At 51.0% G+C, this 27,011-nt stretch overlaps 1 protein-coding gene across 3 annotated transcripts; it reads left to right on the top strand.

The window, feature by feature from the left end:
- Nucleotides 1-1,509: 1,509 nt before the first annotated feature.
- On the top strand, nucleotides 1,510-27,011 carry TMEM61 (transmembrane protein 61). Of its 3 annotated transcripts, XM_044000059.1 has the most exons (5): nucleotides 1,510-1,695; nucleotides 2,958-3,092; nucleotides 5,412-5,494; nucleotides 11,052-11,431; nucleotides 23,806-27,011. In XM_044000059.1, the coding sequence occupies exons 4-5, from the start codon at nucleotides 11,160-11,162 to the stop codon at nucleotides 24,053-24,055; spliced, it is 522 nt and encodes a 173-aa protein (XP_043855994.1). In that variant the 5' UTR covers nucleotides 1,510-1,695; nucleotides 2,958-3,092; nucleotides 5,412-5,494; nucleotides 11,052-11,159; the 3' UTR covers nucleotides 24,056-27,011. The 3 variants fall into 3 exon arrangements, with proteins under 3 accessions (XP_043855994.1, XP_043855993.1, XP_043855992.1); XM_044000058.1 differs by lacking the exon at nucleotides 5,412-5,494 and having other exon boundaries at nucleotides 23,809-27,011; XM_044000057.1 differs by lacking the exon at nucleotides 5,412-5,494.

Genomic DNA, 27,011 nt, shown 5'->3' with positions numbered 1-27,011 from the left:
ATAGTTTGTTGTTGCAGTCCAGCGAACAAGCCCCAAGCAAGTGGTCAGAGGGCCCTAGTGTGGGGCTGTGTGACCTGTGGAGCTACTTGCAGGGTCTGAACCTCAATTTCCTCATCTGTCAAACGAAGTTGGGCTGGGTGGTTTCTAAGGGATCTGACCTTCTCTATTCTGAGCTCCAAAGCCCGGGATCATTCACACCAGCTCCTGTCTCCTGGGAACACAAAATGTTTTCTTCGTCTCATCCTGTTTCCTATATCGGTGAAATGGAAGAGAAGACGTCCATCCACAGCACTGACTAGGCACCTAGTAGGTGCCAAGCATGGAGAATCTGAAGGCAAAAAGGGAAGGAATCCCTGCCATCCAGGAGCTTGGGGGGGGCTGGCATCTGGAGAAGAGATCAGGCAAATAAATACTAAACACATTTCAAGTCATTTCTGACAGGGCAGGGAGGGCATCAGTCACCGGAGGGATCAGTGCCTACCTGGCTCTCCCAGCTGAGCCCAGAAGGGAGCCGTGGGGCAAGGGTTGGGGCTCGCTGCTTCAGCAAGTGTTCTTTCTTGGGGATAAAAGCTCACAAGGTGATACAGAAATGGAAGCGATTGGAGCCCGGAGCCAGAGCCAGCTGGTGACTGTGGGAATGGAGTACCAGGCCTGGAGTCAGGAAGCTGTGACTCTGAATTTGACCTCAGTCACTTACTATAGCTGTATGACACTGGGCAGGTCACTTAACCTCTGTTCCCCTCAGCTAACAATAGCACCTACCTTGCAAGGTTGTTGTGAGGTCAAAGGACATAATGTACAGAGTTTGGCATGTGGTAGGCCCACCATATTTATTCCCTTGCCCACGATCCCCATTTCACAGGTGAGGAAACTGAGGCAATGACAAGGGACTTCGGGAGCTAGATCTCCTCGCGGGGAGGGGGTGGGGGGAAGGCTGCCTCACTTCAGTCCCTGTGTGCAGCGCCCAGCACAAGAACACAGCTTAGATCTGCTTGTTGACTGATTGATGGATTAATAAATAGGGCTTGGATTGGATACGGTCGGATTGGGCCAGGGATGAGTGATCTCTCAGTGTCCCAGGTCACCTCCTCCCGACTCTGGGACCTGGGCCCGATGGAGGGAAGGGGAAGAAGTCCCCGGGTTACACGGAGCCCAGGAGGTAGTTATCGGCCGTCGTGGCCTTGGCAGTGGCTGGTGGCGGGGGGGAGGGGGGGGAGGGAAGAGGGGAGGGGAGTCGGGGGGTGATGCCCAGTGGCCAATGGCTGGGGCTGGGGGCGCCCCAAACGCGCGGATTAATGAGCCGCCTAGGCTCTCCAGAACAGCAGGGGCGGGCTCAGGGCGCTTACTGGGCACAAGCCCCAGGCTGGGGTGCGTGTGTGGGTGCGTGTGTGTGCATGTGTGCGTGCGTGGGGTGGGGGGTAAAGAAGGGGTGGGGCGATGAATCATGCCCGGGCCCCCGCCCCGCCCCAGCCGCTCTGAGAGCTCGGGTCAGCCCCGGCTGCTCCTTTAAGAAGCTGGCTCAGCCCCGGCCCCGGCCCCTGCCCCGCCCCACTCCGCCCTCGGGGAGCCCCCGCAGACCCGGGACACTCAGGCGGAGGGACCGGACAGGCTCTGCCGCCGAGCCCGGGGGCTCAGGGAGCTACCCACCCACGGACGGTTGGACGCACCGACGGACTTGGACCCAGGCTCCGAGAGGTCAGTAGGTTAGCTGGGCGCGGGTGGGGGGCCACAGGCTCGGCAGAGTGACGGCTTGGTGGCCCAAGCGGGACCCTGTGGACGCTGGGCAGGACCGGCGCGTCTCGGCCAGGAATCCGGCTGGCTGTACTTGATCATCTGCAATGACAGCTGCAGCTCGGGCCGGGCTGGGTTGGTCTGGGCAGCGCCCCCTGCCCTACCCAGCTGGCCCAGGGGCACCCCCCCCCACCGACCTCTACCTCTCAGCTCCGGGCGCCGAGCCTGCTTCTGGCTGGCCGGCCGGCCGGCCCGGGATCCTGCGCTCGCTCCCGAACCTCCCACTCTGTCCTGTCTCCGAAGGGAGAGAGTGCCAGGAGTCTCCCCTTCGTGCCTGTTTCCTCTTCTGTAAAAGGGGGCCGAGGTGGGGCGGAGGTGTATGCCCCGGAGATGGGTTGGACTACTTCTTATTAAGTTTGTGCCAGCTTTAGGTTCCCCTCACTTGTGTTCTAACCCACCTCCCTCCTGGACCCCTAGGTTCTTTGACTCCCCTTCCTCACCCCCCCCCCCCGCCCGGCACCTCAGCTCTGACTCTAGGTTCTAAGCCCTCCTTCCTTCCCAGATCTGACTCTCCAGCTTCCAAGACACCTCCCCGACTTTAGGTCTCAAGGTTCCATCTCCTCTACATTCTAAGACCTCACTCTCCTGGCTCTCAATTTCTAAGACACTTTCCTTCCTCCGAACTCAATCATTCTCCGTTAAAGGAGACAGCCTGGGACAATGGGAAGAGCGCTGGCTCTGGAGGCAGAAGTCCTGAGTTCAAATCCCAAGCTGGCCGTAGCTCTGGGTCCCCGTGATTAGTCTCTCCCTCAGTTCCGACATTCCCTGATCAGTTGAGATAAGCTGTGACCTGTTTTGCAATCTTTCTATTCCTTTACAAACGTTAGCCATTAGTATTCCGTTCAAAAGTTCCTCCCAGCGGTGATGCTCCCTATTGGAAAGGCTTTTGCAGTTCCGAAGTTCTATGTTCTATCGTATCGGTTCTAACATTTTTCCCAGCAGCGGCCTCTCCAGTCCCACTGCTGACCATTGGAGTGTGTGAGCTGAAGGAGAGGAGTTGGGGGAGAGGTAGAGGTTGTCACTGACCACGAACAGCCCACTCTCCCAAAGTCCCCTTTATAGCTGAGATAGGAGGGTGTTCCTCTGGGGGTGGTGGAACAGCTGATGAATGGTGGGAACCAAGCTGTTCTGGAATGAAGCCTCCAAACACTTGGTTCCTGTTACAGGAATCTGGTCCAGCCTGAGCATCATTCTCCTCTTCGGGTGCCTCTGATCGAGATGTGAATGTGGTCCTGCTCCCAGCCTTGGAAGAAGGCTTCGTTGAACCCCTGCCCCAGCCTAGCCTGCCTGGACTGGCCATGGTTGGTCCCTTGATAAGTATAAATCCCTTGTGCTCTTGAATACTTTCCGCAATCCTATCTCTCTTTAGAAGCCAGCATGGCTAGGGAAGGGGGTGGAGACATGGATGGAGATATTTGGACTGGGTTCAAGTGAGGCTTGGAACTGGGACTCTGGGGTGAGTTGGTTATTGCTAGAGGGACACCCACTCCCCCCAGGCCTGATTGATTGTATCCCAGGCAGCGTGGCAGAGGGGAAAGAGCCCTGTGGCTCTTTGAATCCAAAGACACTGTTGTAGAATCTTAGATCAGAGGTAAGAGGGAATAAGACGGAATCCAGAGAGCCCTCTGTTCAAATCCCACCTCAGATACTAACTGTGTGACTGACTGGGTTATTTGCTGAATTTCTCTGGACCTCAGTTTCCTCCTCTGTAAAAGAGGGAGCTGGACCTGATGACCTCTGAGGTCTCTTCCAGCACTAGAGTCAGTGCCTGGGTCACTAGCCTCAGTTTTCAAATGAGAATGAGGAGCCTTACTTTGTCATACTTGCCTCCCAGTGCAAGTATTTCGAGGCATTTCGAGGAGAGAATTTCCCAAGCTTCAACAAACTAAAGAAGGGTGAATGTTAATGACCACAGGATGCTAACACCAGAGCTAGAAGGGACCCCAGAGGCCGCCTAGTCCAGCCCCCTCATTTTCAGAGGAGGAAACTGAGACCAGGACAATTCAGTGACTTGGCCAAGGTCTTTCAGCCCAGAGGATTAAGGAACTCACCCAAGTAGTAAGTGCTGGTGGTAAAATTAGAACCCAAGTCCCTTGAATCTACAGCTGGGAACGTTTCTGGCTAGCAAGGAATTCGGTCTCCTTGGGGAGAGAGGACAGATTCACATTCCAAGTCTTTTTTGTTTTGTTTTGTTTTATGGGGCAATGAAGGTTAAGTGACTTGCCCAGGGTCACACAGCTAGTAAGTGTCAAGTGTCTGAGGCTGGATTTGAACTCAAGTCCTCCTGACTCCAGGGCAGGTGCTCTATCGACTGTGCCACCTAGCTGTCCCCTAAGTCTTTTTTAAAAAATGAATTTCTAGGGGGCAGCTAGGTGGCAAAGTGGATAAAGCACTGGCCCTGGAGTCAGGAGGACCTGAATTCAAATGTGTCCTCAGACACTTGACACTTACTAGCTGTGTGACCCTGGGCTAGTCACTTAACCCTCATTGCCCCGCCAAAAAGAAAAAAAAAATCTATTTTGTATAATTATCTTAACTCTTACCTCAGAAGAGAACCAAAGAAAGGATTATTTATGAGTCAGGCACTTCTATTACATGGTTTTTATAATGTAAATGTAAATAGAATTAAATCAGGTCGTAACAAAATTTCCCTGTTTGTTAGTTTTTGCTTCAAAACTTCATTTTTCTTTTTTCTCACCGTCAAATTAACAGAATCCTCCCCCTCCTCCCTCAGCCATTGGCATCCCTGGTTCCCCCAGTCCAAGCTGGGTTTCAGTCCCCAACAGGAAAAGACAAAGAAAGGGGGAAATTTGCTTGTTTCTAAATCCCCAGAAGAGCAGCCAATCCCCAGGTAGAACTGTAAGTCGGAATCATTTTAGCTGGAGCAAAGAGAAGTTTGGGGTGGGGTTTTTTGGTGGGGGAGGGAATAGTGGGGAGGGGTAGGGCAGTATGACAATGGAAGCCACTGGCCTGGGATGGGGATGACCCATCCCCCAGAAGTCCTAGCTGGAGTTGGGGTGAAAGCTGGTATCAGGGCAAAGAGAGGTAGCAGGGTGTGAGGACACTCATAGACAGGGGGGTTGGGTGAGAAAGGAGTCAGGAGGACCAGAATGGAGAAAGGCACCCTAGACACACTGCCCACTCTGTTCTCACTGGTCTCCCCTGCTGCCGATGCCATCAGGAATGAGGCTCTGAGAGTCTCCAATCGAAAGATATTGGGAGGGGGCAGCTAGGTGTCGAAGTGGATAAAGCACTGGTCCTGGATTCAGGAGGACCTGAGTTCAAATCCAGCCTCAGACACTTGACACTTACTAGCTGTGTGACCCTGGGCAAGTTACCTAACCCTCATTGCCTTGGGAAAAAAAAAAAGATGGGGCGGGGTAGTAGAAGGGTGAGAGCACTAGACTGGGAACCAGGAGTCAAGGGGGCCTCTCATCTCTCATTTGATTATAACCCCCTGCAGTCTGACTTCTGACCTCATCATTTCCCCCCAAACTGCTGTCTCTCCCAAATGATGCTTGATCTTAGTTGCCAAATCGAATGGCCTTGTCTTCCTCCTGACCTCTCTGCAGCCTCTGACAATGTTGATCCCTCCCTTCTTCATGTTCTCTTCTCTCTAGGTCTTCTCCACCCTATTCTCACCTGGTTCTTCTACCCATCTGGCCGCTCCTTCTCTGTCTCCTTGGCTGGACCTTCCCCGAGGGTGAGGCTACATTCTAGCTGTGGGTGGCCTCCAAGACGCTCTTGGCATTGCTGCCCTTGCATCACCTCTCCTCTATGTCCCCTTCTCCCCACTGACCCAGCCTCCTCCCTTGGACCAGCCTACATCGCCTCTCACCTGGACTGTTGGGATAAGCTGCCTTTCCATCTCCGTCCCTCAAGTCTCTCCTCACTGCAGTCATCCTTCATGCCGCTGAGAGTGATCTTCCTAAAGCAAGGGTGGCCCCCAGCACACACACACATACTCCCTCCCTCTCTCCATTATTTCTTTTTCTTTTTTGGGGGCAATTGGGGTTAAGTGACTTGCCCAGGGTCACACAGTTAGTAAGTGTTAAGTGTCTGAGGCTGGATTTGAACTCAGGTACTCCCGACTCCAAGGCCAGTGCTCTATCCACTGCGCCACCTAGCTGCCCCTCCCCCCATTTCTTCTAAGATCAAGTGTAAACTCTCTTCTCTTTGGTGCAGAAGGTCCTTCCTTCCCCACACTCTCCGATCTGGCCACACCGACCTCCTCTCAAACACGTCCCTCCGAGCTCAGCTCCTCCCCAGACCCTGCCGTCTGGGCAGGGTCATTTGCTGACCTGCCTTTCTCTGCCCTGTCTCTTAGGATGGAGGTGTGGGCAGTGCCCTCAGACCTGAGATGGGTCATGGGTTTGCATCCCAGCTTTGCCCTGTACCACCTCTATGACCTTGGGGAAGATATGGCTTCTGCCTGGGCCTCAGTTTCCTCCTCTGTAAAATGAAGGGTTGGATGAGAGCTGAGGCCCCTTCCGGCTCCACCTGCAGGACCCTCCTTCCTCATTTTGTCCCCAGGGGAGGTTAAGCACTGCTTTTCTGTGTCACTGACCCTTGGCCCAAGTGATGCTGCTGCCTGTCTGCCTGGCCTGAGTCTCCCTGTGGGAGGGGGCCTCTTCACAATCAGAGGCCTTGCTCTGGAAGGGCAGGGAGCTCATCTCCTCCTTCATGCGTGATGCTGATGCTGATGCCAGCTCACACTTAGATCACTCCGTTTATAGATTCCTTATTGTATACACTCCCATTGGTTTCTCATAAAAACCCAGGGAGGTCAGGAGTAAAAGGAGCTATGACTCCCATTTTACAGAGCAGGAAACTCGCTCAGAAATGTCCTGACTTTCCCCGGGTCCCTCAGCCAGTCACGGGCAGCACAGCAGAGAACTGAAGCCAGATCTGCTGACTGCCAGGCCAGACCTTTCCCCAGCAACCAATGAAGACTTGGTGATGGATGGGAATAAGCTGATTTCTTTGAGGTTGGTGGCTTTGCCTTGGACCAAGGTCAGTGGTGCCCTGGGTCATGAAATCAGTCTCAAAGTCAGGCAGGAGCCCTGGCCAAGATCCTCTGGGACAGCCTGCCCCCTCTGCTGCCCCAGGGTGGGAGGCCCCTCTAGAGCGAGCCTGGCACCCTTGTCCTGCTTCCCTTTGGACTTTGTCAGTGATGAGCTCACCATCCTCCATGACAGCCCCTGCCTTCCAGGCAGCAAAAGGGTTCAGCACAAAGGCAGCAGCCTCTCTTGGGTTCTCATCATCTCTCCCCTCCTGTGCTCTAAGGTTCCTCCCTGCTCTAGTACCCCCTCATCCTGGGTTCTCTAGATCTCTCCCCTTCTGTGTTCTAAGGTTCCTCCCTGCTCTAGCACCCCCTCATCCTGGGTTCTCCCCAGCTCTCCCCTTCTGTGTTCTAATGTTCCTCTGAACTCTGACATTATAGGAGTCTAGTCTGGTCATCACGTGTCTAGACTATGCCTAGGACATGGGCATTTACCATTGACCTCTAGTTCTATGCCCAGTGCTGAGGGAACTCTCAATGAATTGAGTCAGGGGCAGTGTAGACGGGGAAAGAACAATTGGATGGGAGTCCCAGTGCTGGCCTTCAAAGCCTGGCTTTAGAGGGCAGCTAGGTGGCTCAGTGGATAAAGCACAGGCCCTGGATTCAGGAGGACCTGAGTTCAAATCTGGCCTCAGATACTTGATACTTGCTAGCTGTGTGACCCTGGGCAAGTCACTTAACCCTCATCGCCCCACAAAAACAACAACAACAAAATCTGGCTTTGCTCTCTGTGTCCTTGGAAAGGTCGCTTTTGCTTCTCAGTTACCAATTCCTTTGCTGGAAGGAGCCAGGCTGGGATGAGGTGCCCTCCAGCCTGCGGCCCGGCATACCCCATGTTCCCGCCTGGGCTCCCTTGCCCCCCCAGGCACGTCCACACATTGTGTTCAGGGCTGGGACTGTGGAGGGACTTTCTCCATCTCTCTGAGGACAATGCCACATTCTGGGGAGAGGATATGGAACAGAACTGCCCGTGACTCACCCGTGCCCAGGCACTGGCTGACTGTTAATCACTTTTCCCCTCTTGGACTTTGTTAAAAGGCATTCCTGAAGCCCCGAAATCCCCCCTAGGGACTCTGGCCCAGCCAGGCTGGATTCTGGGATCTGGGCTTTTCAGCCTGCTCTTTTGGAAGTGGGGAACGTGGCCTGGGCAAGCTGGGTGGGGCTCTGGGCTCTGCCCTCTGCCCCAGATTTCTGTTGTATTCCAGGCCTGGAGGCTGTGACATTTGGGGTCGTGGGGGGGCAGCTCAGCAGGGAGGCTGTCTGTCCTCAGCTTGGCTGAGGGATTCTCTCAAGCAAATAAACAGGATAATCTAAGGAAGAAGCTGGGAGCCAATCTCCTCACCCATTGTAGGCCCCAGCATCCTCAGGGGCTGCGTGTAGAAAATGAGATTCTGTTTGTTTTGTTTACACTCTTTTGGGCCCTGCAAGGACAGAGCTTTCTTGTTCCCCCTTAGTTCTGGGGGTTTCTCCCAATTTAAAAACTTACTAGGGAGGGAAGCAATACTAGAGAAAGGAGGCAAGTCCCTGGCCAAGTAAGGGAAACTGAGTCCCAAAGCATCAACGGACTCAGAGAGGGGCAGAGCCAGGGGAAATCTGAGTGGCAGCATCTCCTAGTTGTAAACAAAGCCAGCTTTCAGAGGCGCCTGTGTGGGCTCAGGAGGTTCTGCATCTCCCATGCTGTGTGGCTTTAAGCAAGTTCCTAAACCTGTAAAAGAAGGAGTTCTTTTTATTTTATTTATTTGTTTGTTTGTTTATTTTTGCGGGGCAATGAGGGTTAAGTGACTTGCCCAGGGTCACACAGCCAGTAAGTGTCAAGTGTCTGAGGCCAGATTTGAACTCAGGTCGTCCTGAATCCAGGGCTGGTGCTTTATCCATTTTGCCACCTAGCTGTCCAAAGAAGGTGTTCTTAACCTGAGATCCAAGTTTATGACCAGACTGGACTGTGGAGGCCAAGGAGGTCTTGGAACCTCATTCCCTGAATTTGGAGGGCAAAAAAAAAAAAAAATCACACTTTTTTTTTGCTAAACTCTAACTGAAATTTAACATTTCCTTCACATACATAAAACTGTTATTCCCCATAAAACTGGGCTTCCCCAGACTATTGCTACAGGGGTCCAGGACACCGGCAGAGTTAAGAATCCCTGGACTAGATGGCTCCTAAGGTCCCAGGCATTTATTAAATGTCTGGTCTATAGGCCCATGGCTGAAAATATCTTCTCAGCTAATCTCACTGTGGGGTGTGTGTGTGTGTGTGTGTGTGATATAGACGTAGACATAGACACAGACACAGACATATAGACAAAGACATATAGACACAGGCATAGACATATAGACAAAGACATATGCATTTATTTAGTACCTACTATGTGCCAAGCATTGTGCTAAGTCAAAGGGATTCAGTGACATTCCAGGATAACATAATCCCTGCCCTCAAGGAGTTTACAATTCTTTTGGAGGAGTAGCCGGTACCTTTCAGAAGCTGGTACACAAAGTCACCCAGCACAGTACCAATAGAAGCAGGTCTAAGGCCTAGGTCTGCTACCTCCAAGGTTCAGGGTCTTATCACTATATAAGACACTTGGGTCTATGGAATCTGGGAGGGGAGAAAATGATGATTCTTATAATGGACTTACCAGGGAGGAAGGTGGCCCTGGACATGGGTGCTCTCTTGGGGCAGGCAAAGTTATAAGATAAGAGCAAAGATTTAGAGGTATAGAAGCAACCTTGGAGATCATGTGGTACAACCCCTCACCCTATTTGACATATGGAAGAAATGAGGTCCAAAGATGAATGAGACTTGCTCTATTCCTGGGTTACCTTGGACCGAGATTAGAACCCAGGTCCCTAGGCTTTTCACTAAACTTAAAGCTACTTCTCTTGGTGATCAAATGAGATAGCACAGATTAAGTGCTTTACAATCAATGAGCCTTTATTAAACACCTACTTTCTATCAGCCAGTTGTTTTTTCAGTCATATCCAACTTTCTGTGACCCCATTTGGGGTTTTCTTGGCAGAGATCCTGGAGTGGTTTGCTATTTCCTTCTGCAGCTCATTTTACAGATGAGGAAACTGAGACAAACAGGACTCAGTGACTTGCCCAAGGTCACACAACTAGTAAGTGTTTGGGGCTGGATTTGAACTCAGGAAGATGAGTCTTCCTGACTCCAAGCTCAGCCCTCTATGTACTAGAGCACCACCTAGCTGCCCATGTCTGTTAATATCAGCCATTGTTATTGACCAAACCTCTAGGCCTTCCCTATATTTCGTCTTGATTCAAATCTTCTTCTATCATTGAACCGACATTTATTAAGCACCTACTATGTGCCAGGCTCTGGAGATGCAAAGACAAAAGCTTCCACTCTACCTTGAGGGATCAGTGTGATAAAGTGGGAAAAGGACTAGACTTGGAGGCAGGAGAGTTCCGGGTTTAAATTCTGCTGCTGGATGATCATTGACAGATCCCAAACACTCGGAGCCTCAGTTTCTTCATTGGTAAAATGGGGGGGGTGCTAACACCCCGGTTCAGAGGAAGGCAGGCACAATGCTGAAGGGCTCTGGGATTCTGGGACACCCCCGTCTGCATTCCAACGGACAAGATCGATGAAGCCCTTGTTCTGTCAGGGCTTGTGCTTTGTGCCGGGGATAAGAGGACTCTCCTCAGAGAGCTTCCGCTCTACCTTGCAGGGTTATTGGGAAGATGGAATGAGAGGGTCTGTGCCAAGTACTTTACCCGCCTTGGTGCCAGTATAATTGAAGATTTAGCATGGAGGCCGGTGATGAGTTTTCAGCAGAAAGCAGAGGCCCGAGGTGTTCTGGGCCTGTCCCTCCACTGCCCCCCTCCCTCAGCCCATCCCTGCCCCTCTGATCGATTCTCTTCCTTTCAGCCATTCACACCCACTTTATAGTCTTCTTTATATTTGCACTCCTACTCTTCTATACCCTTTCTGGCGGAGGTGAATGAGGGATTGATTCTCAGTTGTCCAGTCCTGTCTTTGATTGGCCCTGTGGCACTGGAGCCAGAGGACCTAAGTTCGAATCTTGCCTCCGCCTGTGTGGCCTTGTGTCCCAGGCCTCACTTTTCCTCATCTATAAGATGGGGGTGTTAGACTCTGAGGTCCCATCCCGTTCCATGGGCCTCCACAGCCCTGACAGATTGTCCTTCACATTGCCCGTCTTCTCTCTCTTTCTCTGTGTTCAGACCTGTGACCGGAAGGTGGCCTCATCTTTCCGTTACGGAGTGACCATCACTGGGGCAGTGGTGCTGGTCATCGGGACGCTCTGCTTTGCCTGGTGGAGCGATGGGGACATGGAGCCCTCTGGGAGCCCCAGGGCGAAAGCTCCCCTTCCTGGGAAGGCGGCCCCCCTGGCTGGCAGCCCCGCCCCCACGGCTGCGCCCCCCAGCGCCCTGCTGAGGTCGGTCAGCTTCTTCTGCTGCGGCGTTGGGGGCATGCTCCTTCTCTGGGGCCTGCTGTGGTCGGCCAAGGCCAACGTCCGGGCGCCCCCTCGATGCTACCACGGCCGTCTCCCCAGGGACCTGAGCTACTTCACGGCTGAGCCCGTCCAGAAGTGGAGATCCAGGTCAGTGGCTGGGGATGGGCCTGGTGACTGGGAGGACCCTGGCTCAGGCAAGAGGGAACACAGTTCTCTGGGAGCGGGGAGGGGAGCACTTGACAGGGAAGGACGACCCGGTGGACACAGGGCTGGATTAGAATCAAGCAGACCTAGTTTCTTAATCCTCTGACACTCCCTCACCCTAGATGAGTCATCTCTGTGGGCCTCAGTTTCCCTATCTGTAAAATACCTCTAGCCCCCACCTCACCAAGCTGTTGAGAGATGCTGGATCTAAAGTGCTTTGCAAACTCCACAGTGCTGTGTCAATGTCTGAGAGCTAATACTGGGCTTCCCTTTACCATTAGCCAAGACCTTTCTAGGTATCCCCTCATCTGGTCCTCACATCACTGCCTTAGGTGGCAAGGGCACTTCTATAGTTTGGGTTTGAACCCATAATTTCATCGGGAAAAGGAACTCTGGGTGTGAAAATGCTCACTTCTAATGGGGATCTGAGGCACCGGCAGTGAAGTGACTAACCCAGGGTCTCACAGCTAGTATGAAACGGAGCTGTTTTCTGTCCTCTGCTCTGTGCTGCCTCTGTATGACCATCTCCATTTTACAGAGAAGGAAACTGAGGCATGGGGCTGGGAAGTGATTGTTTTTAAGGTCACATGACTAATGACCTGTCGACGGGCCAGGATTTGAACCTAGATCTTTCTGGGGGGCTTGATTTGGACGATGAGCCCGGGTCACTGTGTGCCTAGATCGTCCCATGTCTCTGCCTGCAGAGAATTCTTTGCTCTCAGGACAGTGTCTGAGTCCAGAGCCCCCGGAGAGGTCCAGGCCACAGGGTTTGAGCTAGAAGGGACTTGGGCGATTCTCTAACCTACTCACTGTTGTTTTGTAGACAAGGAAACTGAGGTCGGCCCACCTCTGACTAGGAAGGGGCAGTGCTGCAACCTCTGGCCCCTGATGCCCCTCTGTGTAGCGGCCCCACACCTCGCAGGGAGAGATGTAGATAGGATGGCCCAATGGGTAGCCTAGCTCTCACCTTTCTAGAGTCCAGGCCCAAGAGGACCCAGGAGATGGAGATGCTGGACCACCTTTGCAGCCTTTCCCCCACCTTCTTATGCCCCCTCTCCCCTGTAGCCTACAACCCCCAGGCTCCTCCCTGCTCCCTCATAGGGGCTCCAGTGACACCCGTCACTCCAGGGGTCTTCTCCCAAAGCTCGGCCTCATGAGGTCACTCAGGTGAAGCTGGAAAGAGGGACCTTTTGTAAAAAACGTTGGGAGAACTGCATTTCTGTAGGACTGGTTTCCTTCCAAGTCCTCTGTAGTTATTCCATGTATTCACAAACAGGATTCTGAGCCGGGCCATGGGCTTCAGGACACTGATTGTCCAAACAAAAACAGTGGGAAGCTCTGGGCTACTCCAGCCTTCTCCTTAGACACAGGAGCATCCAGAGGTGCACATGGGTCTTCAAATAAGCTCGTCCAAAGTCACAGGGCACTTAGGGTGTGTGTGTATTATGTAAGAGCACATGTGTGCGTACATGTATGTGTACACATGTATGTTTGTGTGTGCAGGAGTGTGCATGTATTATGTATGTGTGTTATATAAGTGTGTGCGTGCATGTGCGCCTTGTATGTGTGTGTTGCATTGTGAGTGCGCGTATGTGTATATGTGTTTGTGTGCTCTGTATGTGTACACACGTGTGCATGTGTATATCATGTGAGTTCTCGTGTGTGTCTATGGCTGTGCATGCACTGTGTGTTGTGTGTGTGTGTGTGTGTGCATATGCATGTGTGCATGTTTGTGTGTGTAATTAGAGACTCAAGCTCAGGATGTATCCCAGCCTCAGAACCCAGCCAGCATCTGAGATTTGTAAACATGAGTCGTGATCACATTTTCACACCCACAGTGCCCCCAATAAGGTGTTTTACTTTTATTTCTGAGCCGGTTTTTCACTAAATGAGGACAAAGGAAAGAATGTTACTAGAATCATAAATTTAGAGTTAAGGAGAGAGCCCATCCTTAGGGGCCATCAAGTCTGACCCTCTCATTTTACAGAGGAGGAAACAGAGGATGAGAGATGTTAAATGACTTGCCCAGGGTCACTCAGCTAGAAATTTGTGTCTCAGGCACTGTCTGAGGCAGGATCCAAACTCAGCTCTTGCTGACTCCAGGTATAGCACCTATTATAACTTGCTTTTAATTAAAGCCTTCTCGGGAATGGAGAATATCTTTAGATGGCCCCCAAGCCCAGACTTGGGGCCGCTAGGGGGCACTGCTGTGCGCAGAGCCAAAAACCAAGAAGACCTGAGTTCAAATGTGACCTCAGACACTAGTTGTGTGACCCTGGGCAAGTCCATTTACTTTGTTTGCCTCCATTTCCTCATCTGTACAATGAGCAGGACAAGGAAGTGGCAAACCACTCCGGTATCTTTGCCAAGGAAACCCCAAGTGAGGTCACGGAGAGTCAGACACAACTCGGATAACTTAACAATGACAAAGCCCGGGCTCAGGGCAGGCTGTTCTCCTCCATGAGGCTTTTCTCACCTGGCCAGCCTCTGTGTGTCCTCTACAGGCTGGGCCAGCAAACAGCTCTGGGGCCCAGCCACCCAGCTTGGACCATGACCTCCTGCTTCCCTGCAGATCAGAGGGAGAGAGAGCTGTTGTCATTGTACATACTCCTGTATTTACCCAACAGAGCCCGGGGTCACGCCGTGTCTGGGAAGGGAGACAATCACCTTCAACTCTCACTGGCATACAAAGTCCATTCAGAATACCCTCACTCAGGGGTCCTTGGGTGGGCAGCCCCGGGGGGCTGGGAGAGGCCAGGCGTTGGTGAAATCTAGAGTGGTAGAGGGCAGAGCGTGGCTGTCAGAGCCAGGAAGGCCCTTAGAGCAGAGAACTAGGACTAGGGAGGAAAGGAGCCTCAGAGGTCAGTGTCCATAGTGGCTACACTGTCACTCAAGCCCGCTGGGATCCCATCATGCTCTCAGAGCTGTAACTAGCAAGGCAGAACGGGGAGGAGGGATTATGGGGGAAGGGTCTAAGCTGGTAGGGACCTTAGAAATCATTTGATTGCAGAAAGCTCAGGATGCCCCTTAACCGGGGCTGTGGAAGTTGAGCACTGAGACACCGAGAGGGGCGGCAGAACAGGCACTAGACACCGGACCTCCCACTCCAAATCTGGGGCTCTCCAGCAGCCTTGACAGGCAAAAGATGAACAGGGAAAAAGAAAGGGGAATAATGGGGGATAGGGATGAAGAAGAAGCTGTCTTCTCTATTTGGTCCTCCCCAGAGGGCCTGGTAAAGAGTCACACATGTTTTATACGTTTGTCAAATGAATAGGGATGTCATTGAATGAATGTTGGAGCAGGAAGGGTCTTTAGTGGCCGTTGAGTCCGTTATACAGAAAAGGAAACTGAGGCCCAGGAAGGGGAGTGAGCTGTCCAAGGTCACAGAGGTGGCAGGTACATAGCTGATGGATTGGTTAATTTTACTGAAATCTTTCCTCTTCCTTTCTTGTCTTTCTTGTCTCCTTTCTAGTTCCAAGGATAGGTAGAGGGGGAAAGGGCATATTTGTGAATGAAGATGGTATACATTTAAAAAGTTATTTAAAACCCCCGATATGTTAGCTCTACAAGAAGACCCTTGGAGGGCATCCAGTGTGGACCCTCTGTCCCTTTGAGGTTCCTCCCTGACCCCTCCATGCTCTCTGGTGCTCACAGCTTCCTCCCAAGGCAGACCATCCTGAGTCTCCCATTATACAGCCCCTTCTATGACCCCATCCTAGGCGACCCCCTTGGGGGCCATCACACTCCCCTTCAAACATTTGAAGCCAGCTCACTCAGAGTATTCCCAGAGGCAGATTCCCACCTCCAATGGGCAGGCCACTTTCTGAAAAACAAAATCCTGAAAAGAGCCCTTTGATACCTAATGTTTTTGGTGCCTTTAAGTCATTCTCTCTCTAGCTCATACCTTTGAGAAGACTGCAATAGGATCAAAGAGTCATTTGCCCAATAGTCCTTGTGACCCTTTGAGGAGCTTCTCTATCCTTGGGAACCCCTGGTGTCGTGGGTGGAAGCAAGACATACAGTCAGGAAGACCTGGCACTACTAGCTGTGGGACCCTGGGCAAATCACTACCCTCAGTTTTTCTAAGTGCCTCAGTTTCCTCATCTGTAAAATAAAGAGACAAAGATAGCACCCACTTTGCAGGGGGGTGAGGATCAAATGAACACATATAGAAAGTGCCTGGTAACCCTTAAAACGCTGCACACACGTGGCAGACGTCACAGTTGTCCCCAGTGATGCTGTGTTCTGTATGGATAACTTAGCTTTCTTCTTAGGTATACCGCAAATTCAACGAGTAGCTCTCAGAGCTGTCCTGCTTGTCTCTCATTCCTTCTGGCTGGCCTTGCTTTGCTTCATCTTCAAAAGTCCTTCCAGACTCTATTTGTTACTTGAGCTAACCTGTCCCTGGCCTCTTTTCCCCTCCCTATTAAATGTGTGTGTGTGTGTGTGTGTGTGTGTGTGTGTGTGTGTGTGAGAGAGAGAGAGACAGAGAGAGAGAGAGACAGAGAGAGACAGAGACAGAGAGAGACAGAGAGACAGAGACAGAGAGAGACAGAGAGAGAGACAGAGAGACAGAGAGACAGGCAGAGAGACAGAGAGACAGGCAGAGAAGACAGACAGAGAAAAAGAAACAGACAGAGGAGAGACACATTGGGACTGGTTACATTCTAAGGGATTTACCTCCCGGTCTGGTCTCTGGCCTGCAAGGGATTACCTGATCTCCACCCAGCCCCCAGCACTTGGGTCCCAGAAAGCTTCCTGCTTGAGGTAGGCTGTGACTTGAGGTGGGGGAGAGCCTGAGTCGCCCCCTGCCCTGTGCTGATCCCCCTCTGTGGCCTAAGGCCATCACTCCAATTCAGCTATCAATCTCTTGGAAAATCACCAATCATCTCTTGAAATTTGCTATTATATGCTTCGAGGCAGGAGCTAACATTCTAATGGTGGAAACCACAGTATCAGACACAATAAAGGCAAAGTAATTTGGGGAGGGAGAGGTGGAGCAGCTGGCTCAATCAGGGCAGGCTTCCGGGAGGCCGTGGCTCCAGACCTGAGCTTGGAAGGAAACCATTTACTTTAACAAGCATTTACCAAGCACCTGCTCTAGAACAGGAACTGGGCATAGACTGACAGAAGCAGCACAGCCCCACCCCCTGAGACAGTGTGTTTATTGAGAGAAAACTCTACACAAATAAGTCAATGCAAACTATCTGTGGTGTAGGGAGCAAGGGTGGAGAGACAGATCAGTAAGGGCTCCGTGGAGGAAGTGGCTCTTCAGCCTTGAGGGGAGCTAGAGAGGAAGGAGGGTGTGCTAGGCATGGGGCACAGACTGTGCAAAGGCCCAGAGGAGGGAAATAGAATCTTGTGTACTGGGATTAGAACACATTTGGCTGGAACTGAGTATATGAGGCAGAGTCATGGGAAATCAGTATGGACTGACTCACCCTGTTCCAAAATGCCTCCCAACTCTGACATTCTGTATCCTAAGGCCCCTCTTAGCTCTGACATTCCCTGTTCTAAACCCCCTTCTCGGCCCTGACATTCTCTGTTCTAAGGCCCTCCCAGCCTTGCCATCCTCTGTTCTAAGGCTTCTCCCAACTCTGACATCCCCTGTTCTAAGGCCCCCCCAGCTCTGACATCCCCTGTTCTAAGGCTTCTCCCAACTCTGACATCCACTGTTCTAAGTTCCCTCCCAGCTCTGACATCCCCTGTTCTAAGGGCCCTCCCAATTCTGCCATTTGGTTTTCTCTAAAGTTCTCTGGTTCTATTCTGTGACCTTCCTACTCTTGACTTTGGCCTAGTACCCTCTCTGTTCCCCCTTCTCCTGGGTCCAGGATGCAGACCAGCATCTTCAGAGTTAATTTCCCTTTCTCTCCCTCTCCCTGGAGCCATCTGGCCTGGGTCTCTTCCCAGATCCTTGCATATGAGCAAAGTCAACAAGGGCTTTGGTGCCAGGCTGCCTCACAAAAGAGGGGGAGGAGCCAATGAACCCAGTGGGCAGGTGCCGGTTGGGTATTTCTAGAAGGGCTCCTGGCATCCTAGCCAGAAACCATCTTCCAGGAGAAGGAGAATGGATAGGAAAGCCTGAAGACCAAGCTGACCTGGGCCTGTCCTTCATTAGGAACCTGTGGGAAGCCCAGGGTCAGCTGTGGGTTCAAATCCCCATCTTAGATACTTATAACCCGAGTGACACTGGGCAAGTCAGTCAGTAAACATTAAGTGCCAGCTACGTGTCTGAAGGGGCAGTAGGTGGCACAGTGGCTAGAGCACCAGGCTTCAAGTAGAGGCTGGTTTTGTTATGTGGGAGATTCATTTTCAGGCGCAGGTTGGATCCTATAGTCCCTGAGGTTCAACCCTGAGGTTCTGTGATTCCCACTGGGTCCGGTCCTTGAGCCTGGATGAGCTCTGGCCATGTGCATGACTCTGCACGCTGACTTCAATGGGCATGAGAGACTTGGCCAAAGGGTTTTGCTATACTCTAGTAACTGACATCGACCACACCGCCCTGCCCACTAACCCTGTCAAAGCAGGAAACGAGGCTTGTCTGGCATCACCTGCTGCTCTTGAGGAAGCCCTGGCCGGCCTTTTGTGATCGCTGCTCCCTTCTCCAGTTGTTCCCTAGCTATCCCTTTAATAATTGGCCCTGGAATTTTGCCAGGATTTGCATTTGTGTTCTCTGGTCTGTGGTTTGTAGATAACACTCTCCTTTGAGTGAAAGGAGAGTGAAAACCAGGCCAACATCTGATCTCCTCCAATTTGGGGACCCCTCCCCCATTCTCCACAACTTTTCAAACATCGAGGAGAATAGCTCAGAACTCATCCATCTGCCCTTTTAGAGCCCTTCAATGTTGCTCCTCTGGGCCTCGTGACCTGAATTCATCGAGGGCAGGCAGCTGGGTGCTAGCACTCCCACTATCTCTACACTCATCGTAGGCTCCCCTACTAGCCATTTTTGCTTTGCCTTTTCTAATCCAAAGATTATTTTCCTTGGCAAAGAAAACAGAAAAAAAAGACAATTGAGTAGCTCTGCCTTCTCTCTGCTGTTCCGTTGTCATCCTATTTACCCCATCACTACATCTAAGAGCCTGCTCCTTCTTTCATCCTTCTCTTTTCCATCATTTGACCAACAAAGATGAAAACTTTTGTCAGTGTCCTTAGCATAGTTTGCCAGCCTCAGTGCATTGTGACCTTTGACACCCAGACACTGTTCTGTGCCACACTTTGGGATTCAGACTCTGTTACTCACCCTTGCCCATATATGTTCTTTTGTTTGTTTGTTTTGCAGGGATAAGTTTTGAGGGTTGAGTGATTTGCCCAAGGTCACACAGCTAGTAAGTGTCAAGGGTCTGAGGCTGGATTTGAACTCAGGTCCTCTTCAATCCAAGGCTGGTGCTTTATCCACTGTGCCACCTAGCTGCCCCCTCTCATATGTTCTTTTTTTTTTCTTTTTTTTTAGTGAGGCAATTGGGGTTAAGTGACTTGCCTAGGGTCACACAGCTAGTAAGTGTTAAGTGTCTGAGGTCAGATTTGAACTCAGGTACTCCTGACTCCAGGGCCGGTGCTCTATCCACTGCGCCATCTAGCTGCCCCTCATATGTTCTTTTAAAAAATGGATGATGTCTTTTTAAAACCTCAGCTGGTTGGAGAGTTCTTTTTGTATCCACACTGCTGTCCACAGACAACTCCATGTCCTCAGAATTTCACCCATAAGCATTTCCCTGCTGCTTAGATGCCTTAGCTGGATCTTCATCCATGTCCACTAACTGGGTGGCCCCCTGAGGCTCTGTCCTGGCCCTCTTCCCTTTTCCATCAGCCTTCAGTGACCTCATCACTTCCCATGTGTTTGATTGTCACCTCCGTGCCTATGACTCCCAGATCACCCACCCAACCGAAGATAACTCAGCAAAACCATCCAGCGAGATATGCTGCATTCTACAGCCATAGCTCCCTCCCTCTCCAGGCCACACGATTTAGATCTAGAAGAGACCTCAGACATCATTTAGTCCAACTTATTCATTTCTTAAAGAGGGGGGAAGAAAGAGAACCAGGAAGGGATATCTGAGATCATCTAGTTACCAGATGCCAGAGATAGGTTGTCCTTTTTTCTTGTAATGGCACTGACTCATGGGTAGAGTTATTCCCTCTGTCTTTCTCTGTATCTCACCAATGGAGACCTACCAATGGAAAGTGACTTTTCCATGGTCATATGAGTAGTAAGAAGCTGAGTCATGTTAAGGGCTAAAATTCTAGCTAGTCTGTCTAAAATATCTAATGAGTGGTCACCAATAAATGATAAGCTTTAGCAAGAGTTAGCTAGGCTTTTAAGCATTTACTAAGGAGAATAAGAATTTGGTAAAGAGAGAGAGAAAGGCCTACATTCATCTATCTATTAAAGGGAGAGTGCATTTCTAGCACTGCTCTCCTCCAGAGTCCTCAGGAAAGAGCGTCAGAGCGCCAGGCTCCCCCTTCTTCCTCCCACCAGCAAACGTCACTTCCTGACGCCAAAGAAAAGACTCCTGGTCTTGCCCTCAAAGACCTTCACCTCATGGGCGGAGCTCTTCTACAGTGAGTCTCCAGCAGGTGGCGCCATTCCAATCGTTACAGTCAGAATTAGAACCCAGGCCCTGGGACTCCAAATCCACTGTTCTTTCCCAGGCACGTTGTGGCACGGTGTATATGGAATCATGGTTCAGGTTGTTACTGCTATCAGGTTTCAGAGAAAGGACTACATAAAACCGGCCCTACCAGCCAGGGTTTCCTCTTCCCCGAGCCGTGTGGACACACCCAGAGGTCTTGATCTCAAACTGGCAGCAAGTTCAGTGATGATCCTTTGACTAAGAGACAGCTTCTCTTTCTGGGCTGATTCACCTGGCATGGGTGACCTTCCTCTGGCAGTGGGCTGATGGGGCCCAGGTGTGGCCAGGGTCCTTCTTGTTTGCCTCCCGAACTCAGGAGAAAGGTGGGTCTGGAAGGGGAAGGAGGAAGAGGAGACCCTGGGTCTGGGACGACTAGTACTACTGTACAGGAAAGAGGCCTGCCCTTGGAAGCCAGGTGACTCTAAGGCTTAATGTGTGACCTTGACCCAATCACTTCACTTCCAAAGCTCACTGTGAAAAAGAGATGCCCCCTTTTCTGGTTATCTGACTCATGTGTTAGTCAATCCATGTTTGTTACCATTTATTAAGTGCCTACTGTGTACTGGGCATGGTGTTAGATGCTGAAAATACAAAGATAAAAGTGAAATCCTCCCCCCCCCCCCCCGGGAGTTTATATTCTACTGAGGAGAAGGGCTAGGTAAGCAGATAAATAAATGTAACAGCCCTTGGAGAGGTAGGCTGTTCTTTATTCTTGTCGTGGTACTGAAGCTCATGGATAGAGTTCTTCTCTGTCTTTGTGCGTCCCTTTCTCTTTCTCTCCAGTCTTTCCCTATCTACTGATCTCCTTCCTACTGCCTAGACACCTGCCTGTCTCCCCGATCCATTAAAGAAATTCTAGCCATTTCCCTGCATCTCTCCTCCCCTCAGCTACACTCCTGTCCCGTTTTCATATTGGAGTCTGCAGCGTTTAGCACAGTGCTTGGCACACGGTGAGCAGCTAACAAATACTTACTTATTCAGTCATTCTGGAAAAAGCTGTCGATACCCTGCATTGCTTCCCCTTCCCTGTCTCTCCCTCTCTTCTAAACCCTTGGACAGTCTCATCAACGTCATCATCCCACCGAAGCTGCCCTCTCCAGTGTCCCCAGTCCTTCATCGCTGAATCACAGGACTCACTCATCCTTCCCCAGGTCTCTGCGGCATCCCACCCTGCTGACCCCCTTCCCCCACCGCATCTTCTCTGCCACCTCGACCATGGCTTCCTCCTGCTTCTCCCTCTACCTCTCTGACCACTGCTTCTTAGTCCTCAGCTGGCTCTTCATCCGGGTCATGCCCATTAACTCTGGGTGTCCCAAAGGCCTCTGCCCTGGCTCTTCCTCTCTTCTCCCTGTAAGTTGTCCCTCAGTGCTCTCATCAGCAACCATAGATTCAGTGACCATTTCCATGAAGATGACTCAGATCCATGGATCTAGCCTGGTCTCTCTCCGGACCTCTAGTAACAGGTCACAAAGTGCCTATTGGATATTTCTTTTCTTTTTCCCCCCAGGGCAATGAGAGTTAAGTGACTTGCCCAGGGTCATATAGCTAGTAAGTGTCAAGTATCTGAGGCCACATTTGAACTCAGGCTAGTGGGCTGGTACTTTATCCTCTGCGCCACGTAGCTGCCCCCATTGGATATTTCAAATCAGATGTCTCAAGCTTCTAAAGTCAGCATGCCCCAAACTGGACTCGTTATTTTTCTCCCCAAGCTCTCCCTTCTTCCTAACTTCAATCAAACAATCAACGAACATTAAGTGCCTGCTGTGCATCGAGTACTGTGCTAAGTACTAGGGACACAAAAAGAGGCCGAAGACAGTATCTGCCCTCAAGGAATTTACAATCTAATGGGAGAGAAAACATGCATATATATGCAAACCAAGCTAATGTAAACAGAATAAATAGGAAATAATTAACTGAGGGAAGGCACCAGAATTAAAAAGGGTTGGGAAGGTTTCCAATAAAAGAAGGGATTTTAGCTAGGACTTCAAGGAAGCTATTTTTGTTTGTTTGTTTATTTGGGGGGTTTTTTGGTGAGGCAATTGGGGTTAAGTGACTTGCCCAAGGTCACACAGCTAGTAATTGTTAAGTGTCTGAGGCCGGATTTGAACTCAGGTACTCCTGATTCCAGGGCCGGTGCTCTAACCACTGCACCACCCAGCTGCCCCAAGGAAGCCATTTTGGATGAGGGTGCCCCCATCCTCCAAGTCACCGAGGATCCCAGCCTGGGAGTTATCCAGGGTTCCTCACATCTCTCATTTCTGTCCTGTCCTGCCCCCCCCCATCCAATCTGTTTCCCCACTATAGTCCATCCTCCACTTGGCTGTAGGGCTGGCCATGTCACCCCCTACTTAACGTTTCCAATGGCTCCCTGAGAGTGATCATGAGTTATACAGGCTCACGCAGAGTGTTGGTGACAGTCCAGGGACCAGAACCCAGGCTGATACACACCGCATCCAAATTTCTTGGCTCTCTACTTCACTCATTGTCTAAGTCCTTTCCAGCTCTAAAAGTCTGTGGGACCAGTGAAGAACCCAAAAGCCCTCTGTGCCCAGACCTATGCGGGCACAATAGAACATACAGAGTAGAGTCACAGCCCCCTGCCACCTGGTGCCAGTCTAGTTTGCAGAGATGAGACTCTCACATAAGGAACAATTGATTTTGATGAAATTGAAATTGATGATTTACGCTCAAGGGGGTAAACGGGAGCCCGAGTCATGGCCTTCTTTTGTTGAATAAATTGTGAAGTTCTGGTGTTTCTTGGAACAGAGCAAGGGGAGTCAGAGAGGAGTTTGGAGCCTCATCATATCCAAAGGAGGAAAAGGAGGCTCAGGAGGAAGGGACCTTTCCTAAGGTCACCCAGCTGGCTAGTAGAAGCGCCAGGATCAGACCCTTCCCTTTCCCACTCCTCAGTTTCCTGGAGTTCTGAAGGAGGTGAGACTCCACAGACAGATACAAAACAGAAAGAAGGACAGGTGCTTACTGCAAGCCCCACTCTGGGCTCAGTAAGCTGAGATGGGAGGGTGGGGTTGGACAATGTAGACCTCATTCCAGAAACCTCTCCTGAATGGATGCAGATACTTTGTAAAGAGCTTTGTCAGCCTTAGAGTGCTACAAAAACGTTAGATCAGTTTGGCAGCAGAGTGCAGAGAGTGCTAGAGTGCTAGGCTTGGGAGACGAGTTTGAATCTTACCTTAGACGCTTATCAGCTCTGCCTCTGTGGGCAAATCACCCAGCTTCTCTGGCCCTCAGTTTCCCCATCTGTAAAATGAAGGCTTTGGAGTCAGTGATACCTAATGTCCCTTCGGGCTCTTCCCTACAAAATTGTGTGCTAGCTAGGTGGCGCAGTGGATAGAGCACTGGCCCTGGAGTCAGGAGTACCTGAGTTCAAATCCAGCCTCAGACACTTAACACTTACTAGCTGTGTGACCCTGGACAAGTCACTTAACCCCAATTGCCTCACTTAAAAACAAAACTAAACTAAACAAAACAAAACAACAAAAAAAACTGTGTGCTAGTGGCCTGGTCATTTTTCTCTCAGAGACTATGTTAATGTATAAAATGAAGACAGCAACACTTCTATTACCTGACTCTGTAAAGAGGCTGTAGAAATATGGGAGAGTGTTATTAGGACCCTGTTTTCTCCAGATTCTCCTGACAGCCTCTCGTTTTGCTTCCCTTTCTCAGTAGCTGGTCATCTACCTCAGTCCCCACCTATGAGATGGCCATGACCTGTAGCCCCCCTGTCCCAGAAGAGGAAGAGAACAGCCCACCCCCGTACAGCAGGGCCGATGGCACGAGACCAGGAAGACTGACTCGAAGCGTATCAGATGGGGCGCTGCTGGTTCCTCCCCAGCCAGGGATGTGGGGAAATCAGGACACGGCCTGGATCAGCCCCCCACCCAGCTATGAGAGCATCGATGCCCGCGGCCTGTGACCGACAGCCAGCCAGAACCAAGGTCTCTTTCTGGCCAGCCTGGTGCTGGCTGAGCAGGAGCCCAAATGGAGGAGTTCAAGCCCAGACTGGCTTCGGAAGGCCAACCACCGCTCCCTTGGTCCAGGAGGCTGTGCTTGGGCTTGAGTCCCAGGAAGACTTGGGTGTGGATCCTCCATGGGCCGCTGACCTTGGCCAAATGCTTTCACCTCTCTCCATTTTCCTCATCTGAAAAATGGGAATCTTAATCCCAATAGACTTCTCGTGGATGTTAGGAACATCAAACGAGATCATGAACCAGAAAATAATTGTGTAAACTGGGATACAATAGAGTCGAGGGAGATTGTTTTTATTGGTGGCTAGATACTTGGGGGTCTAACAAAGAAGCAGCTACTGGGGGGTGGATTTCAGTGTCTCTGTGACCCCACTTCCTACTATATCTCCTTACTCCCCTCCCCCAACCCCCAGGAGAGAAAACAGAAGACCTGGGACAAATCACTTCCCTCAGCCTCAGTTCCCTCATCTGTAAAATGAGGGGAATCATCTCTGCCTTCCCTGTTTTTCTAGGCTGTTGTAAAAGTCCATCCAGCCAAGTGGAGCCATCATCAGGACCAGAACGTTAGTGTGAATGGAGGCTGGGCTGAATAGGGAGAAGAGGTGTGGTCTGGGTACTGGGGCAGGGGGAGGAAGGCACAGAGGGAGCCCAGGACGGGTCAGGAAAACAGGGTTGGCCCACAAGTCAATCCACAACAAACCAGCAGGTTTTCTGAGCAACTTCTTTCTCCAAGGCCAGGGGTACAAGGTGTGTCTGAGGGGAGGGAGAAAGACATGGTTCTCTCCATCCTAGAGCTAACAGTTTGATGGAGATAGCAAAGGAGAATCAGCATGGAAGGGCTGGGGGTGCAGGGAGGCCTGAGAACTGGGAAAGTCAGGGCTGGGAGGGGCCTTAGAACAGGGGATGTCAGGACTGGGAAGGGCCTAGAAAGTAAGTACTTTACAGGAGGGCACTCCACTAGTATGCAGCCCAATTCCTTTGAATCTTCACTTTAAATTCGTTTTTTTTCCCTTTTTCTGGTGGGTTCCCCTGGTGCTTATAACAGGGACTTTCACTGAGAGTAAGGACTGCTTTACCCCCTGTATCCCCATCACTGAGCACATTAATAAATGCTTCTTGAGCTGAAATTAGGTAAGGGCCTTTATTCCTTATGCGGAACAGGAAGACAATGTGACCCCCCCCCACCCCCACCATTGGGACCTGGCAGTTCCCAGATTACAATTCCCATCTGCACTTGGCGTTAGGGAAAGAACCCTGGACCATTACTCTGAAAACCTCATCTTACTCCTGCCACTAACCTTTGCGGTTTTGGACAAGTCACTTCCCTGACTTGGGCCTCGGGTTCCCCATTTGTAAAAGGAGGATATTTTACCAAATTATGTCAAAGGTTCTAACATAGAGTGCTATGCTCTAAGTCCCTTCCCAGGTCTGAAGCTCTGCCTGAAAGGTGGCTCTGTCCACCTCTGCCATCCTTGTTCTAAGTGTCCTCCCAGTTCTGCCATTCCATGTTCTAATATCCCTTCTAGCTCTGACGTCTTGTTGTTGTTCAGTCGTGTCCAACTCTTCACGACCCCTTTTGGGGTTTTCCTGAAGAGATTCTGAAGTGATTTACCCCTTCCTTCTCCAGTTCATTTTACAGATGAGGAAACTGAGGCAAACAGGGTGAAGTGGATTGCCCAGGGTCACACAGCTACTAATTGTCTGAGGCTGGAGTTGAACTCAGAGAGATGAGTCTTCCTGGTTTCCAGCCCAGCGCTCTCTGACATCTTACATCTGCTCCATCAGCGCTCTGACATTTTGTCATCTCATACTGTGCTTCTGTCTCTGATCCCCCCAACCCTTCCTTTTCCCAAAGGGTTAACTCTAAAAGTGTCAGGCTCCCAGTCTCTGGGTCCTTCCAGCTGGGGGAATGTGAAGTATTTCCCTTGAGGCAGGTGAGTTAATGAGTTGCAGGTGTGGGAAAGAGCCCACTTAGGTCTGAGGTTCCCCCCACCCACCACCACCCCGGGAAGAAAACAGGCAGGTGGATGTGAGTGCCTGTGCAGCCCCAGATGATCCGGGAGAGAAGACAGCAGCGCTTGGCGCTAGGCAGAGGGGAATTCACAGCCTGAGAACACGTGCCAACCCTCCACACCACTAGAGAGGTTATTCCAGAATCTGCATTTTAGCCCTAAAAGGAGCTGAGAGATCATCCCATTCCACCCAGCCCCTCCCACTTTATAGGTGGGAAAACTGAGGTCCAGAGAGGGACAATTGACCCGCCTGTGGTTACACAGCCAACAAAGGGGCAGCAGCCACTGGACTAACACCCAGGTTCACTCTCACCTTAGTTGGAGAGGAAGGGAATCGCTCAGCCTGATCCCCGGGGGCTTGGCAGGCTTTCTAAGGAGGTAGACAATTAGGGCTAGCCAGCAATTGTGGGTAGTAGCCTCCTGTCTTGGGAAGTTTATGGGCTCACAAATTGTTGGAGAATAAAGGGACCTTTCAAATCTAAGCCCCTCAATTTATGGGTGAGGCAGCAACCAGCAATTATCATGCACCTTATCTCTCTGTGCTGGGCACCGGGGAGGGGAATTGATGGCTAGTCGTGCAGAGAGCTAAGATCTGGGCTCGGTTGTGTTCCAGTAGGGGCTGCTGCCCTCCAACAGGTATATTGGGAGCATTCTCATTTAGGTGTCCATTGGCCTCGCTGCTCTTTACACCCCCTTCAAGCCTCCCTGGTCCTTAGCCAGCTTCCCTTTCAACAACGAGGAGGAGGAGGAGGAGGAGGAGAAGAAGAATTTGTAAAGTGCTTCCAGATTTATAAAGCACTTTCCTCACAAGTACTAGGTGGATCTATGGTTAGAGTGATGGGCTTTAAATCAGGAAGACTCATCTTCCTAAATTAAAATCCAGCCTCAGACA

Source organism: Dromiciops gliroides, chromosome 4 (genome assembly GCF_019393635.1).
Source record: "Dromiciops gliroides isolate mDroGli1 chromosome 4, mDroGli1.pri, whole genome shotgun sequence".
NCBI classification, from domain to species: domain Eukaryota; kingdom Metazoa; phylum Chordata; class Mammalia; order Microbiotheria; family Microbiotheriidae; genus Dromiciops; species Dromiciops gliroides.
Note: the sequence above shows the minus strand (reverse complement) of the source record. Positions and strands in the feature narration are given on the sequence as shown.

Bases quoted from the DNA above. Each gene is read 5' to 3' on its own strand.
- TMEM61 (XM_044000057.1), top strand. The intron at 11,432-23,805 runs GTCAGTGGCTGG...TCCCTTTCTCAG, and splicing joins GTCCAGAAGTGGAGATCCAG to TAGCTGGTCATCTACCTCAG.